The 18,229-nt window shown below is 38.3% G+C and overlaps 1 protein-coding gene across 1 annotated transcript in view; it reads right to left on the reverse strand.

The window, feature by feature from the left end:
* Nucleotides 1-287: 287 nt before the first annotated feature.
* Nucleotides 288-18,229, reverse strand: part of ATAD2 (ATPase family, AAA domain containing 2) — a 30,229-nt gene continuing 12,287 nt past the window's right edge. The window contains exons 13-27 of the mRNA XM_010286273.1: nt 17,763-17,922; nt 16,090-16,180; nt 15,357-15,665; nt 13,979-14,105; nt 12,411-12,594; nt 10,694-10,879; nt 9,244-9,379; nt 8,894-9,090; nt 7,483-7,642; nt 7,008-7,130; nt 6,769-6,918; nt 5,165-5,566; nt 4,350-4,474; nt 1,834-1,962; nt 288-329 (exon numbers count right to left, since the gene is read on the reverse strand). Of these exons, the coding sequence (XP_010284575.1) occupies nt 288-329; nt 1,834-1,962; nt 4,350-4,474; nt 5,165-5,566; nt 6,769-6,918; nt 7,008-7,130; nt 7,483-7,642; nt 8,894-9,090; nt 9,244-9,379; nt 10,694-10,879; nt 12,411-12,594; nt 13,979-14,105; nt 15,357-15,665; nt 16,090-16,180; nt 17,763-17,922 (2,521 nt within the window). The remainder of the gene's footprint in view (nt 330-1,833; nt 1,963-4,349; nt 4,475-5,164; nt 5,567-6,768; nt 6,919-7,007; nt 7,131-7,482; nt 7,643-8,893; nt 9,091-9,243; nt 9,380-10,693; nt 10,880-12,410; nt 12,595-13,978; nt 14,106-15,356; nt 15,666-16,089; nt 16,181-17,762; nt 17,923-18,229) is intronic.

Genomic DNA, 18,229 nt, shown 5'->3' on the forward strand with positions numbered 1-18,229 from the left:
AGAGAGGTACTGACATTATCTGGGAGATGTTCAGATCTGCAGCACTCCAAAAGCAATCACAGCAGTATGTCACATAAAAATATATCTATATATATAGAGAGAACAAAAATATCAAATAAAATCAATTAAGGGATGTTATTTGAACTTTCTTAATATACTTAAAGATATATGTAATATATGTATAAATATATATGTAGAACTGAACTTTACTGAATTACGCACAGATAACAGCATGCAATGAAAAGAAAACATTACAGAGTAGAAGTCAAGTATGCTGAAATCAAGTATCACTGAGCACAACTGAAGGATTCAATTTCTTTCTTCATTTCCTAATAAGAAAAAAAGACAAACTAGGAGTGAGCATGAATAAAAGCTTAAGAACCCTGTTTATTTCTTCATAGAAAGCATAACAAATCTGTACATACATATGATTGTTAGTAATATTTAGCAAATACATGTGCTACTACCATCACAATGTCTTTCTATACCCATTAGCTTATGCATCCTTATGCATAAGGATGCATATAAGCTTTGGATGCATCCAAAATAGAGAGTAGGCTAGGGAGACTTTACAGATCTGATCAAGAGACCTGTATCAACAGTGGTTTCAACAATTAGGAAGAGGAGACAGCTCCTGAAAAGCCACAATAAAAGCTGAAAATGTTATTTTCTGCACTCAGACTTTTAACAAGTAATTATTCAATCTCTCCATACAGTAGAGCTTGCTCCTGACCAACTTGCACAGTCACTCTGAATAGGACATACTTTTTTTGGTTAAAGGTAAAGGTAGAAGTAGAAAACAAAGAAATCAAGTCCCTTTTAATTTAAGCATTAAAAGTTAAGTCACAAAAGCTTACAAGCCCTGAGAGAACATAAATCCTTTCTTCTCATGCTAAAACACGTCATTATAGTAGATGACAGACGGGCACATTTTTCAGGAATGGCTTCCCTGAATCCAAATAATCCTCACTGTTGCACAATCAGAACAGAGTGTCCGTTCTAAAGTCTTTATCAGATGTGGGAAGAAGAGATTGAGATGACCAGGGCCAAAGACAAGAGGCTTCCTCTTTTTTAAGGCAGGCTGAGAGGCATAAAGAATTTTATCTACTCTCAGGCATAAGCATCTCAGACACATGGATTGAAGGATCTTGAATCTAAAGACTCAATATCTAACCTATCTAAATCCACTCAATACTGGGAGTGCCTGACTGGGACCATGGGTGCCTCTGGAGATTTCTGCTGAGTTCCACCAACTCAGAAATCCTCTCTTACAGGAAGAGATAAGAGAATTTGACTCATTAGCATTAAACTGGCACTGGCAGAAATCTCCCCATATGTCAAATTAAAGATGCTTGAGCCATGCTAGTTAAAAAGAGACTAGAGAGAAGTCTCAACCTCTTGCTATGTTTCATACTTAATTTCAAGAATGGAATGACTACAATACGAAGTATTACCATGTCTGACTGCCTGTAAGGGAAGAAAGAGGAAGCGACAAACTGAGAAGAGCACCCTCCTCCCATAGCCCCCCACCCCTAAAAAGGTTCTGGAGAAGGACTATTGACACAGGCTGAGGTTAACTGCTTTGAGAGGGCTGTGTGGGTGGACCCATTGTCTTCAAGTTCAAGCCTTTTCCTGCAATGCCAAATACAACAATGGTTTTGCAATATGGATAAATGTCTTCCAGACTGAAATGAAGTGTCTTATAACACAGGCAACTAAGCAGTAAAGAGTAATACTAAATAAGCATGATGTCCAGAGTGCAGACATACATATGCATAACACACACATGCGTAACAGCGATAGAAAGTGCTATAAGACAAAAAAAATACTTACCTTCACTAATTCGGTTTTGTCATAATCTTCCCGATGTTGGTAAATGCACTGATTAAGAACAGCATATAGTTTTTCCAGGTGAAATATATTGAAGTTCTTAGTTATCACAGTGACAAAATGCAACAGTTGCTGAAGAAAAAAAATGGAAACCACAAGTTTAGAATAGCGCAAGGTCCTTTGAACAGGCTCTTTATGTCTTCAGAAGCTAAACAATAATAATACAACACAAGTGACATCCTACTTGCTTATTTTGTTAAAATATGAGTGACACTTCAGAGAACAAATTAAATACCTCACAAGATTTCACTGGAGAAAATGAGTTAATTTTTCATACTTCAGAGAAAAGGAAGGCTTAAATTTCAGACAATATTTTATTACTAATCAATCTATCACATCAACTATCATAATTGCAAATCAACTGCTTCCAGAACTGCAGGGAATGACACAATCCACTTTGCCGTTGAGTAGCTGCCACAGCAAAGCCACTGTTGCATTTCATTAGAGAAACTGTTGCTGCAATGCAGGGCACCGTAAAATGGATCTTTGAAAGCGAGGCTACAGACCTTATCAGCACAGCAGTGCCAGCTGAAAACAGAAGCATCCTTAGGTGCTCACCTTTACCCACTAGCTGAACATGTACGGTGCCCGCAACTCTGCTGGCAGAACACACTGCTCAAGTGTCTGAAGCAGATCGGGAAGCAGAGTTTGGTCAGTTAGCTCCTGCCTTTAGACTGAAGAGTGGATATAGCAAAGAGACTCTGCTTGTAGCAGATTACCAGTCTCTCACACAGTTGCTTCTAGTACCAAAGATGTGAATGTGATAATCTCTGGGAAAGCAACGCAGCACCTTCTTCCACTGCTGCAGCTGTTCAGTATTTGTGTGTTGTGTGAGGCTGTGAAGATGTAGCTTAAGACAGCAGCCATACCAAATGGAAATATTACCACCTCAGGTAGTAACAGGTAAAAACTGCCCGTTGTCAAACCCTGCCTCCCTCAGATCAGCTAGCACAAAATTTGAGTATTCCCCTCAACTTCACTCTACACAACATGCAGACAAGACACACAAAACACACGCAGCGTGCTTTCAGCTGCTGCAAACAGAAAAGGTAGGATGTGACAAAGGTGTATGGTCAACATCCCGTCTGGAACTATTTCTGATTGCTGCCACATAGATGACTGCATGCTGTTCTATATGTTCATAAAGTTATAGGCCCCTTACCAAGCAAATAAATGAACGAAACAAACCACCAACCCCAAAATGAAGCAGCTACATTTTGAAGGTTCACCTAGCTTATTCACTGCAGCAGTTCCAAAGAGGGTCCCTGGTACAAGCAGCTAGTTCCAATGGCAGCCGTGTTAACGAAGTAAGTTTTCTAAAAGACGTGTTTCATGACTGTAGCTGTCCTTATAGCTGAGACATACATAAGGGCTCTACTGTACCATTTCTCCAGTAATTTCGGAGCATGTGCTATTAGCACCCTGACTCTAAGAAAAACCTATGTGGCTTCTCTACATACACAGGCAGACATGAACAACAAAATCCCCTGAAATCTGCTTTCTTAGGAAGCCAGATTTCAAGTTAGTTTCACCTCTACAAATTAGGTCACAGCTTAAAAATGCGACAGAAACGGTGTTGACAAGCCCCTTCACCAAAGGTGTTTCTTATCTGGTCACATTCTCCCCACACAGGGAAACACCCATGTAATACTCCCCTTCTCATCATGGCAGGTAAGCAGCAGCCCTCTTCTGCATTGGCCAACCTCCAAGACTCCAGCCTAGCAATCTTCCCAGTCTTCCTCACTGCAGTATCTCCTAGAGATCAGGTCCAATTCATGCAAGGATCATTTTTTAACCCCTGCAGCTAGGCCCATTTTTAACCCTTTCCCCAGCCATAGCCTAGGATAGCAGCTTCTCTTCTACAAGGGACTGGAAAACCCTTATAACTGTAACTATATGAATGCAAAATTCAAAATCCAGTGTTAGAAAGAATTTCAGAAAAGTAGGTATTAGTATTTTATCCATGATGAGCTTTATGTCAACTTGCTAACTTCAGGTTTAAAGTCATCACTGCTAGAAATAAAGGTCCTTTCCAGGTTCCTAAAAAATGAAAACATGCAAAAAACAACGCCCCCCATATCCATCATAAAAACTGTCAAGACATTAATAATCAACAGTACTAGCAGGTTGTCAGTGGGCTATTTTAAAATTCAGCAAGCCCTTTGTTGTGGTTTAACCTTAGGTTAACAGGTTAACACCCTTTAAATTAAAAATTGGGAAGAGAACCCTGCCTCTTAAAGTTTAGTTCACCAAAAGCAAGAACAGCAGTCTACATCAGATGTGGAAACACAAGAGTCATAGTCCATTACAGGTTGCATTATTTCACAAGCTATATATCCTTCCCATATATTGTTTTAATTGGCAACTTAAATCAGTTAACAACTGACTTAATTTACAACTGTACATGTAACAAGAAAATGTCCTACTTTAGTATTAACAAAATTGAAAATCTGACTTACATCGAGTTCATAGTAATCCACAATCACTGGCTGTGTGAGGACTTCCATTACTTTCTCGACACCTATCACCTGTTGCTCTTCTACCTGAGAACGTCTTGCACGAGTCGTACGGTGTACCCATGAATCTGGAATGACACAAATTTCTGAAGTCAGGATTTCTGTTTATCTAGAACACAGTATCAGTGAAGTATCCTGTACCTGGAATAGAGAGTCTCTCTCTGCAGTGACAGAGACAGACCTGTTACCATTTTCTCACTGAGAAATGCTTGACTTCTACTTTCTTTCTGGCAAAAGTCATTGCTCTCTAAAACTCAGCCATAAAAAAAATACACTAGAGAAAAAGGCAAGGTAAAAACAGGAAAAAAAAAAAAAGTCACGTTGCCATTACAGCACTGCACGGTACAACTGCAAAGCAACTAAGTTAGGAAACACATCTTACACTGCAAACATTAGAACGTAAGTCTTGTATTCCACATGGGATTGGGTCCACACTGCTCATAGTACAGCTTTTTAACTTAGGTGGCTCATTACTGGGAAGATACTTACACAATAGAAGAAAGTCAACAGTTGTTTCTCAATTAGGTGCCATTTGAAAAACAAACTTTGTAAGCAAAAAAACAGCAGCTGCAGAAAACCATGAGTTTGGCTAGCACAACTAGAGGGGCAGCATCATTATGCAAGAAACACTGTGTGCTAATTTTAGAGATACAACAGTAGTAACAGAATGGAATTAAAGGCGGCTAAAACCTAATAAATAGTGTAATCGTCCTCAGGAAGAAAAAGGAGCTAAATGACCTGTTTGACTTCTCACTTACCATTTGAATCTCCATCTTCAGAACTTCCTGCTATTTGGCAATCCAGCATTTCACTCTCCTTTCTTAGGTCTGAATCTTCAGGAAAGATGACACAGTTGTCAGCAGCAGATACAGCCAGAACGAAAATACTCGCGCTCTCATTTTCTGTCCCAGATTGATTTTCATTCCCATTTTTCCGTCGTTCTTGAAGTACATTTTCGTTTTCTTCCATAGAAGAATCCTGTGAGGACTGAACTTCAGGGCGATTTGTGTTAGAAACATGTTTGTCTGGAGACTCTTCATCACTCTCTACTTCATTTTGGTCTTCCGGAACTTTATTCTCTTTATTGAACTGAAAATTCCTCCTCTTTGTGGCAATACTTGAAGACCCCTTGTTCTTTCTGCGTTTTCTTTTTGACAGATCTGCAAAGAGATATAAGAAAAAGTAATCCAAAACATTACCAAAACAGTTCTTCCTTCAAAATCCAGCATCCTTATCATACTTGACTTACAAGGGAAGTGATGAAAAGAGCTCAAGTACTGTTGTGTGTTTCCCTACTTCTCTATAGACATATGTCTAGAGAAAGAGTTGCAAGTTAAGTGATGTCAGTTTGCTATTAGTTTTTAAAAAGCTACAGAATTTCATTCACAAAAGCATCGCTTCAAGGTTTTATGAGCAGAAAATTCTTACTTTAGATAGGAAGTATTACTGCAAAGCAGGGTTATTAAGTGAAGTTGCTTACTGTCTTATTACGTGAACTAATATAGGTAAACAACAGAAAAGCATTTGGAGAGGAGCTCTTCTTCAAATGTTTTATAAAGCTGTAAGCTTCAAAAGCTAAACACATGTTGGGCAGACTTGAAGAGACAATTTTATGAGACTATTTACTGGAGGAAAAAATTGTCTGTAGAAGACTTACACCTCATATGCTTCCTGATTCAGTTAATCTTGTTTCAAACAAACCTCGCATTTTTGCCTTCCAGAAAAGCTCACCATTGTGTTATTTATGGAGTATGGCACAAACCATATGGGTGAAGTCAATGGTAAAATTCCCAGTCATGCCAGTGAGACCAGGAAGCTCACGCCATGTCATGCATTTTAACTGAAAGAGACGCAAGTCCCCTTGTTCTTTCATGTTTCTCTCAGAGGAAAAGTGAGGAAATAGTGATCTTTCCTTTATATACCTATTATTAGTGCTCCCCTATTTTTTCCATCTTTCACCCTTCAGTTGGAAATCACAGTAAGAGGTGACATAGATTTCAGCATTTGAGGGCAGGAAAGGGAAAAATACTGTTTCATATAACTAAAAAATTAGTTGAGTATTCACAAACTGCCACATACAACATTTTTGACTTCCAAGAGGTAGCAATTTAGGAGCTGTTAAATGTCAGTTGGGTCATCAAGGCCAGTGCCTTACAGCGTAAACCAACCACTGTACTTGGACTTCATAACCATATTGAATGACTGACTTCTGGATTCATCTCGCATTTGGAAGCAAATTAAAAAACGCGATGCCTCTGGCATGAAGAGCCAGGCATCACAGAAACCTGTTATGTCACAAGAACAGAAAGTATCAGTGACTTTAGCACCTTCTCCAAGAAAGTCTGAATAAAATGCAACTTGCCGTTAGAGCGGGGTGTACTGGAATCTACAGGCGCTGGTGGCATCTTCGGTTTTTCATTACACTTTGGATCGGCTTTCTTAGACCCAGGAACACAGCTCTGCTTTGGCATTACATGGTAGTAAGATGGAGCATACTTTGAAGAGCTACAGCCTTGCAATAAAGAACAGATAGCAAAGAATTGTGTCTTGCATTGTTGGTTACAAATACTGAGACAAAATCCTTAGCATCAAAAAACATACCTCTTTTCTTACGAGATTCTTGGATTTCTTCACAGCGTTGTTCAAAGTCTTCATCCATTTCTTCCCTCACTATGGCATATGCAGTATCTCTCAAAGTACAAGCTCTGTGCCTAATGAGGCGATCTGAAATTTTACAGTCAGAACTGAGTATTTTCTACCAGCCAATGAAATGCTTTATTTTGATTACTTCAAAAGACTTTGCTGTCTTCATTGGTAGGTTCTGAAAGGTTATCTCAGCATATTTTCAGCATAACAACATAAAAGTTAATTATTAAAGCAAAAGCACTAGTTACTGCTGATCAACACTTCTATCACAATTTCATGCCCAAGTAGCTTAATGCTACATTTACAACCTGGCAAATGCTCTCTGTGGATGTTTAAAATGATCTAGTCTCAAGTCTACTGTCCACAGACAACATTTATCAATTTATACATTTGAAATTTTTCCAAATTAGGGATAAAAACACATCCTCACCTCCAGGATCTTTATCTGGGTTGTACTCTAAAGCATTGCTACAAATTAGATCGATGTCTTTTAGAAAATCTCCTGCAGTTAGGTACTGGTGCAAGTCAATCTTAGAAAGAACCGTCGAAAGGTCCATGGGCTGTTTAATCACTGCATCATAATCGGGTACCTACAAATGAAATATACGTGCACAGAGATTTAACACAGTATTTACCAAAATTAATAATTTTAATAAAGGACTTCTTAAAAACCCCAAATATTTATGACACATCCAGAGGTGCGGAAAATAACCATTTATTTTCTTGAAAACAGAAAGGCTATTTCAACTGGCTTTGAAGAGACAGACCAGAAGAGGGGAAAAAAAAAGAAGCAGGGAGGTCAGAAGCATGTGTGGGGCAGAGAAGGGAACAGACACCCAGAGTGGGATTCATTTCACTTCACTCCAGAAAATCACAGCAAAGAAACCTTCCTCGGTAAACTCACCCAAGATTCTCTTTGTTGTTAGTGGCAAGAAAAAGGCTACAGAATTTCACCTTTGAAGTATCTGTCCTAGGCATCTGCTTTAGAATGAGATAACTGGACCCAGAGGTGCCAATCTCTTTACGTGGACCACAAAAGGAGCCTAATAACTAGTTCAGATAAGGACATCTATGTATGTTTAGATTATTCACATCTCATAAACTAGAAGTAAAGGGAAAGACAAGTTGGTGGATGCTTAGGGGAACACAACTCTGCTGAAATGCAGAGCTATATTAAACCTACAGCTGACTTTGAAGTATATGCCCCTAGCTTAGACTTATTCAATAAATTAAGTGGAAAAAAAGAGACATAAGAAGTGTATGGGAGGAGGAAGAAACCACACAGCCCTTATGATTAATCTTATACTCAGGAGCCCCAGATGAAACAGAGAATAGAATCTTAACATTTATTTTAAAAACTGCTACTTCTACTCCTCACAGAAACTACTGACAGTCAATTAAAGAGCTTTAGGCTTTATTAAAACAGTCCTACAGATACTGTTATAATTATAAAGAAATAGATCTCTGTGCTTTTCAGTTTTGTAACATGCCTACCCGTCAAAGCCTTTTCATGAGCAAACTGTGTTGGCATTTGGTCTAACTGGCAGTTGGACTAGATGATCGCTGTAGGTCCCTTCCAACTGAAATATTCTGAAGTTCTAAAGATGTTCCAGAAGGAACCTGGGGCTTTCAGTGAATACTCAAATAACAGACATCTGAGAGCCCGAAGGAGTTAGCAAAAGTAAAAGCAAAATTCAATTCCTGCTTCTTGAAAAACCAGAGTAGTACAAAGGTAAACAAAGATAAACCTTCCTATAAAGAGCACACAAACACTGAGAAATACACAGAGAAATTATGAATGCACAGAGATAAAATGGTATTACAGATCAACACTAATTTACCTCCTCTGGGTCAACAGGCTTTGTAAATGCTCTGAAACGTCTGTCAACAGCAAGTCTATGAGTTACGTCCCTTAAGAAAATCCTAAGTTTGCGCAACGTATCCTCCTCCTGCTCCTCCAGCTGTTTTATTTCTTCCTCTGTCAGCTGTCGAGGCTTAGGCGGTGGTGCTACAGGCAGTACTTCCAATGTCTGCCAAGCTTAAATTAATCAGAAACTTTTAGTCAATCTATGGTACTCAAATACAAGCATATGAAAAATTATTGATAGAAAATTACCATCAGCAAATACTGTATAGCTATTAACTTACAGTTAGCAAAGTTTTATATAGATTATATGTAGACTATCCTCACCAGCATTGTTTTTTGATGCAGGAGGTTTAGCAGCTTGATTTAAAATTAAGTCTTCAAAAAACATTCTTCTTTCTTCATTCGTAGGCAACTGGATTTTGAAAACTTCTCCATAATCATTAATAAACAATTCTTTTATCTAAAGCACAAGGAAAAAAGATGTTTCAGATATAAGGCCACACAAATTCATATTTTATTCTAAAAAGATGAGTACCTTTCTAAATTAAACTGAGTAAGCATCTGGATAAGACAAACTGTGAAAAGTTATCTTCTTGGCCTTGAAAGGCTGGATTTTCATAGATTAGCATGGCAAATTAAAGTGTCGTCTTTAAGGAATACCTCTAGCGTTAAAGCTCAGTGAAGGGACCGCATGATAAACTGATAAAGTGGTGATATTCACCACCTCAAAGACTGCTTATTTTGTATTTACCTGCCTTGCTGTCCTTTAGTTTGAATCTTTATGGAAGCTACAGAGGACACAGGAAAGGGTCAGCAGACAAGTGTGGGCTTTTAGCAGACAAGTGTGGGCTTTTTGGCAAGGTGGGTTTTTTGTTGTTGGTTTTTTTTTTGTTTTTTTTTGTTTTTTTTTTTTTTTAATTAATTTAAAGGAGGTGTCTGAAGTTGCACACTTCCGAGTTTTACTCCATTTTTCAATCTCTACTACCACAAGTATGGAAGGAATATCAATACTTATTTTAGAATGAATTTATTACCAGTGTCAAAGCTTCTCTAGAAAGTTAAGCCCATTCAAAGCATTTGATGATAAACACATCTGGGTAAGTCCCGCTCTCTCCCCCAGCAACTGAGACAAAATAATCAGAGCAGCATATTCACATTTTGATCACCTTCCTTATGCACACCCTCAGATGTCTAGAAAGCTAAGCATGCACTCTTACTGAATTTTGTTACAGAATACAACTAAAGATTTATTTCCAAGTTACTTAAACAGGAGTTGGAACTTAGCTCTCTAATTTGTAAAGCCTTCACATAGATGAAGAAAGAAACTGAAATTTTTATGAAAGAATTTAAATTTGAAATGAAATCCATCATTAACAGTGTGACCACCATACTTTTTCAGTGAAAGTATCTTTCACTTTGCAGTAAAAATATCTTTTTCCCATTTACATTTCAAGCACTGTAATATTCGTCACTAAGTACACACCTAACCATATTGAAGTCACTGGAATTACTGTCTGAAGTAAATTCATACATCTGTCGAATAAGCATGAGTGTGTGAAATGGGGGAAAAAGTTGGGTCAATCACTTCACTCAGAAAACACTTTAGACAAATGCTTTCAGCATTGTTTTGTCTAAGAAAATGTTGAAAGACCTGGTTAGGGTGCCTGAGTAGTAACAGTATGAATTTGCTTAAGAGTGCACTCACAATACTTAAAGGATTTATAAATTAACAAGAAATTGAATAAAAGAGTAAGAAAAGTATCGACAGAAATACCTCTTGTGGGAGATCTGCATGATACACATCAGATGTTGCAAGCAGCAAAACTGGAGCAAATGTTGGAATGTTCTGCAGTAGTGTTGTAAAAGTAGCTTTCAATGTAGCTCCAGCAGCCTCCCACCACAAATTGATATGTGGGATATAAATTATACTTGGTGCTGTTCTTTGAGCTTCTCTCATCAACTGGTAAAATGAAAGCTTGGATAAGAAAACTAAACCATGTAGAACAGGCTAATAAATAACTACTTATCAGTCAAACTACGTTACAAAATAGGAGTACATGAAGCCAAAACATCAAAACAAACCAACAAAGGAACAACTCCTTAACAATAAGGTAAAAATTTCACTTTGACTCAAATGTAGACATTGCTAAACAGACAGAAACAGACCCGAATCTCTGCCCGATTTAAAAACTACTTAGGTGGAAGATAACTGCTAAAAAGCCTCTCAACTCAGCTGGTGTAGTGGTGTGCCTGAAAAAAGAATTCAGCAATATGTGTTAGTCTGGGTAAATCGCTACATGACTGTGACTATGCCTTTTTCAATCCAGAGCAGGCACATAGCCAAGTCAGTCTGGAGCACAGTCTGAACAAAGACCTATGTGAGAAGAAGCCTGGTGACAACTCATGATTTCAAATACATTTTAAAAGAGGTGACCAGTCTTCAGTCTGCCTGAACAGCTGATTCACTCACAGCCTCTCCTTACCAAAGGATCCATCAGACCAGATTATGTGCTTTGGAAGACCTCAAGCCATTGCCTACAGATGGTACCTCAGTCACAGAAGAGGACGTGCATCTACTGCATGAGGGAAGTGGCAACAGTCCTTTCACATGACAAATTTCTCCGTGCACCCTTTCAGATTATCAATATTCAGGGAATTCCCGTCACAAGATGGGAAGCGCACGTGGTATATCCGGGCACGGACTAGACATGGTAATTATATGACCACAGACGCAATCATCACATAACAAAGAAGGAATTGTTCCTCTTATGTGACAAATGAGTATCCAAGTCAGGTAATGTGTCTGTCCTTACTTGTACAGCTCTCAAATGCTGCTACTAAAGGTCAAAATATTTTAATAGAGTGATGCAAAACTATGAAATGGATTTCCTGCCTAAAAATAAAACAGAAAACAGCACTAAATCTGCTTATATTTCATTTTCCTGGTAAAGAAAACCACATCAGTGTAAAAACGTAAGTGTTCCACAAATTTTAATGCTTTTACTGCATATACTGCAGCAGCGGAAGCTGCATATGTATATATAAAAACCCAAACACTTCTTTTCCCCAAAACCTTGATTGCCTTCCAAATACAATAAAAAAGGCGGCTACAAAAAGTGCATGACACGCAGTCAGGCTGATGCAGAGCCATCTGCTGGGAGCACAGAGTCTTAAACAGCAATGACAACAACTTTCCAGATCCCACCGAGACTGGCAGGATTTCTTGCCATAAAGAGGGGTTTATTAGCAGCACCTCCCAGCTTCCCAAGCTGCTAGCAACATCCTCATTCTTTAATTTGGAATGGAAAATATGGCCATGTACAACATCCTTATTTGGTATCATTCGATCTAGAAGAACAGTGGATTTTCAGACAGAAGTAAACATAACAGCACATTCAAACCAGACCAACTCCATTAGCAATGAATTTTGCTTACTTTACTAGTTCATATACAGTTCATGAATCCTGTGAGATTAAAGAGGAAAAAGATACCTGTGCGCATATTTCTTCTGGTGATGCGACGCTAACAAACAAAACTGATACGTCTAGTGTATAAACTGGAAACTTTTCCAAGGCATGTATTACTGCAGGTGCCAAATGAGAAGCTTGCCCATATCCTGGCTCTCCAACTAGTAAGAACCGTGGTCTGCAAGATGTTGGCTGGTAACAATCATTTCTAGAACAGTAAGAAGAAAACAAGTTTAAAAATGAAGTGATGAATAGGCACACAGATGTTCAAGTTTTTTTCCTATACACTTTTTTTTAAAATACTCTCCATATTCCAGCAAATAATAAGCTGGTCTGTGATCACGAAGACTATCAAAGCCCATTTTCTTACAGACTTGCTTGTACCATACCTCCCCTAAGAAATCCTGCCAATCCCCAGCATGTCTGCTATTCCTTTGGCTGCGTTAAGTAAGAGCTTTTAGTCCCACGGGGGACTGTCCAGCCTAATACACATGACAACTGGTCAGTAACCTGTCATGAGGGAGAACAACAAACCTCTCTCAGCACACACCAATCTGGATCTCTTTACCACCCGTACACACCGATATTCAGTAAGTCTTGAGTTTAAAGTAACTGTGAGATCTCTACGTCTTGTCAAGTTTAGCTGAAATTTGGCCATAGTTACTGGAGATGGTGGGAAGGAAAGAACAGAACAACACTTCTAGAAAAAAATTAATGGGGGCACTGAAATACATTAGCTCTATCTGAAGAAGTACGTAATTGGGTTGTTAAGCTACAGCGGTACACTAAATACATGCAAGATCTATATTTATTTTATTCAGTCATTCTAATTGTTTCATCTTTGAATTGCTTGTTAATTTCCTAGTAATCTTGCTTTACTAGCATGAAACACATTTGTGAAGAGCATTTATTTTTTCCACCACAATACTGTTGTACCTTTACCAGCTGAAGTCAAAGAGACCTAAGCAAGCTCAGCAGGTCAGAAGATTTTCTGGACAGCACAGCAGTAGAAATTGAGAAAAATAACTGACCCAACAGTGACAACAATAATATATTTTTTTTGACTTTATATATAAGCTTATATGACTTCCTCATTAAAATGTCAAAAGATAATCATAAACTTAGTAGGTTACAGGAACAAAATGCAGACATTGTTTAGGTTTTTCTTACAGTGTTTTAATGAACCATTTCTCAGTTTTGTTTCTGCTACATAATTTGCTACTGGCTTAATGGAAGGTAAAAGGGCAAAAGATGGCTACACAAATCCATACAGGTATTTTTATTAAAGGGACAGACAGCACATTTCTTTGGTCTTGAGTCTTTCAAGGAATACCATGGATTAAATCAACACGTTCTAATAGTCTGTGGACCACTTTGACTTGGGAAAGAGGCCTGGGCCATTCTGTTTGATAGGTTATGGATATATATTCCATTAGAACATTAGTACCCAGCTGGATCTTCACACTTACTCCTTGCAAATATTGATCATCACACACACACACTTTACTCCTCCATCCACCATCCCTTAGGCCAAAACTGTTTATAGCCCCAGCCATCTTAAAAATGTAAACATAGAGGGGACAAACATTTACCTGCTAAAATTGAGAAATTTCTCCCTTTGTTTACACGGCATTTTATGTGTTGGCTTATCTTCAAAGATTGATGGTGATTCCTCATCACTGTCAATTGCATCATTTCTTATAATATTATTTAAACTATCTGAAAGATAAAAGAAGTTTGTTAACTTTCCTGCATAGTCCATATCTCATTCTTGCATTAACACAGCTTCGAAATCAACCACTTATCTTGTATTACTTCATTTGAGGGCACACACTGAATGCTATTTTCTGAAGAGTTCATTCTACCACAGGCCTAAGAAGATTGCACAGGTCTCTACAAAGCTGTCCTACATCCCAGGATTTGCATAAGGTATTATCTCTCTGTTGGTGAAAACCTGGAAGTTTTTTCCTTAGAATAAAGATGATTAGGAACAACTTCCATAGTTCCTAGACACCTGAAAAACCCAACAAGGCCACTTCTTTATGGAGCAGGTTTCCCCACTGAATGTGGGGAAATTAAGTGAATGTGATGGCCACAGACTTCCATTTGTCTAGGACTAGTGAGTGAGAATATACAGACCAACACATCTTCTAAATAAGGCTCCTCAAAGATCACCAAAGGAGGAGATAATGGAAGACGGACAACAGAGAGGGGATGCAATTACCAATCTCCTGGCCTCTCTGCTTTTATTTTATTGGTGGGTTTCTGCCTCTGTTGTACCAATACAAATGATCTACCAGCTCTAATGGGAGTAATACTGGTAGGATATTCTCCAGGGATTAGCATAATAACTAACTATCCACAGATCTCCATTAATCAGGAGTGGAGTGATTTTATCAATTTATTTGCTCTCACCAACTGACAGACTAAACCTGATCAGGGCTGATGCAGTCAGGGGAGTGAGCTCACACATGCTATGCAAGCCAAGCCCCAAAGTACACACTACTAAAACATTCTGATCTTACACAGTGTGATCCACAAACAATTAAATTAAGAGGCTATGATTAAAAATGATGATAGCTAAAACAGTATTTAGCTTAAACCCCTTGTATGTGTACTGTGGTCCTGACATTCTTCAGACAGGAGTTAGAAGCATTCATGTAAAAATGCCCTACTCCCCCCATTTAAACATTTCTTTTGAAAGAGGTGGTGCCTCATACGTTAAATTTTAGATCCATCTCTACAAATGACAAATATGATGTTAGCTACTGTCAGAAACAGGGTGCTCTAGTAGAGGACACATAGTTCTCTACTGCATATTGAAAGTCATTCACAGCTCCCGTCCAGCACTGTGCACGTGCATATTATAAAATTCTACTTCATTCCGACTGAGAAGTTTGTGTATGTTGACTGCACAAATCAAGTTTTTCCTTTGGCAGAATTTTAAAGAAGTGGATGTTACCGTTATACCTTGGTCGTTATTTAGTGCAAGCTCTGTGTGGGGAAATACTCTCTGTAAGGCTCGTAAAATTCTTGCTAGTGTGTTTTCAAGCAGTGGTTTTGAAATAGGTGATAGCGCTCGCCCAGGTGAAGCCACAGTCCTCTGTGAAGCTGGAACAGTCTTCTGCATAGCCATGACAAAATCCTTTGCTGTTATTTTAATAGAAGCAACGTCTAACTGCAGTTTCTCGTTGCTTTTGTATATCTGAGGATAGCGGCGGTGCAAAGCACAAAGGGCAGCTTCAGCACATAAGGATTTAATATCAGCACCACAGTATCCTAATGAACAAAACAAGAATCAAATGTTACATCAGCCTCAGGCAACACAGAAGTCAAGGCCAAGGTTTCCAAAATGCAACACTGAAAGACTTTGTATGCAGACAAAAATTAACAGGTTAAAAGAGAATTCAAAGAGTTACTGCACTGTGGAGAAGTTGGCAGCCTGATATCCTGCACTTATGAAGCAGCCTCCTAATCAAAACTTTGCCCCTGAGGAAGATGCCCAAAACCCATTCAGTGTTCCGAGAAAGAGAAAGAAAATTAAAAGAAAAGAAGCATCTAACTTTCTTTGCTCCTAAGGCATGCCAGCTGCCTCACTGCCTCACTCTGCAGCAAGGCACAAGAGCTTGGGTACTGCCTGGTACAAGCTCAGATTCCTCAGGACTCAGTCACATGCAGAAACTCACTTTGTTTTCAAACTTACCAATGCATTTTTCAGCTAGCTCTTCAAGAAACGTGTCTAATGGCTTAGGGGTCCAGTCTTGTGTGTGAATCTTGAAAATCTCTTTTCTAGCCTGGAAACAAAATGGTTGTATTTTAGTTTGTCCTAAGTTTTCTCGCCAACCCCCCCCCCCCCCCACCCCCAAACCCCTCACATTAATACAAATACATTTCTTATCTGCTAAACTTTTAGATATTTTCAAATTCAGTTAATATGCTTTGTGCTTTTTCAAGCAGGAAATTTAATAATGCTCAATTTGTTACATTAAATGATTTCTGGGGGCCTGCAGTGAAATAAATGGCATTTATAGCTTCCATAAAACGTAAGTTTTCACAAGTATGAGACCAAATGATGCTGCGGAAAAAAACCCCCACAACTTATCTGCAAACATTTTTTTTCATCAAAGAAAATTCTCACAAATTTACCAAAATTTCATGGTGACAGTCTCATTAGTTCATCAAATTTGCTTTTCTGCCAGTTCCTTCAAGGAAAACAGTCCTAGCACTATGTTTCAAATTGCTATGATTACTACAAAAAACAACAACAATAATGACTCAAACTACTGTCACTGATCCAGAAAATGTCAAACATTGCCTATCTTCATCTCTGATCTTAGCAAGACTTTCAATTAAGTATTTCCTGGTACACATATTAAATTATGGCAGATTTCTAGAATTCTTCCACAGTAGGGAATCATGTATTACATGTGTTTCATGGCACTTCATCTCCTGTTCCTGAAAGCAGATAGAAACTGGAAAAAATGTTTGTTTTAAATACACTGTTCAGTGCACTTTTACTAGTCTTTAATCCAGTAAGCACTTTATCCTTTTTCCACAAAGTGCTAATAAAAAAAAAAAGTTGTCAGTGAGCCAGAGAAAAAACACAAAACCAGGCTTCCAGTTTTGGACACTATCTTCTCTCCCCTCATATTTTTTGGTTGCTACACACCTATTTTTTCATTGCTTAGTTATCACCATTGAACTAGAAGCTTCCCAAGCCCTGCACCTGCACAGTGTACTTCACATCTTTTTCCAATTTCTTCTTAATAAGCACCAGTAAGAATATCAGATCCCAAAATACTTATAGGTATCTCCCAGGATACCCAGCCTGGGAACAATCCAGCACAGGTACATCTGCTATCCATTTATAAACCAAGAACTGAGAGCAAGAGCACTTCAGGGTGAAAATACCTAAGTGGATTAAATAAGCAGGCAAACATGAACCTCTTTGGGAATGAAAAATTTTAATTCGCTCCAGCACCAGCCTTGAGTTTTTGTTAGCAAAAAGGAATTCTTGTGTGCACACCATTTCTTTAATTTTCAAGATAAGATAGCAGTAATTTATAGCTAATTCAGACATTCCTTCTTACTTAAACATTTCAGTAACTAGCAGCATCCCATTTTCTTGGCTGGTGACAGTGAAACCAAAACTAATTACAGAACTACCTACTTGTTGAAATCATCTTAATCTTATCTATTCAGTAACCAAATCTGCCCTCCACAGTACAACGCAGTCTCTCCAGATATCCCTCTTTTGTCCAGGTTGTACAATACTGATTTTGCCTTCAACTGCTCCATAATACTGCATTGTTACATGGTTTTGTTATAAAGAGGGACTTTCCACATTAGCATTAAGACTGAGTTTTAAGTTCTGACCTCTTTATTTGGCAAGCTGAAGCGGAACTCTCGATCAAAGCGTCCGGGCCTTCGTAAAGCAGGATCTATAGAATCCAGTCTGTTGGTGGCTCCGATTACTACAATCTCTCCTCTGCTGTCTAAGCCATCCATAAGTGCCAGAAGTGTTGATACAATGGAGCTAACAGAAAAATATAATTTTCATTCACTGGTTTAGTAAATTTTGCTACATTCTACATGACCTTCTCCAATGAACACTCAAAAAGGACAAGCTTTTATTGATGAGATGGTGATTAGTAAAAGACTCATTTTAAGATATAAAAAAAATAGATAAGGTAACACAGGCCTTGTGCCAATATCAAGCTTAGTGAATTGTTTTCAATTATTTTTAAAAAGTCATCTGAAATTCAGCAGCACTGAATTACTAGTTTTCAGAATAACTTAATGTGTCACAAAGTTAAATAGGTGGTGGTCATCTCACAAAGATC

This window comes from Phaethon lepturus, unplaced genomic scaffold (genome assembly GCF_000687285.1).
Source record: "Phaethon lepturus isolate BGI_N335 unplaced genomic scaffold, ASM68728v1 scaffold4574, whole genome shotgun sequence".
Classification (NCBI taxonomy): domain Eukaryota; kingdom Metazoa; phylum Chordata; class Aves; order Phaethontiformes; family Phaethontidae; genus Phaethon; species Phaethon lepturus.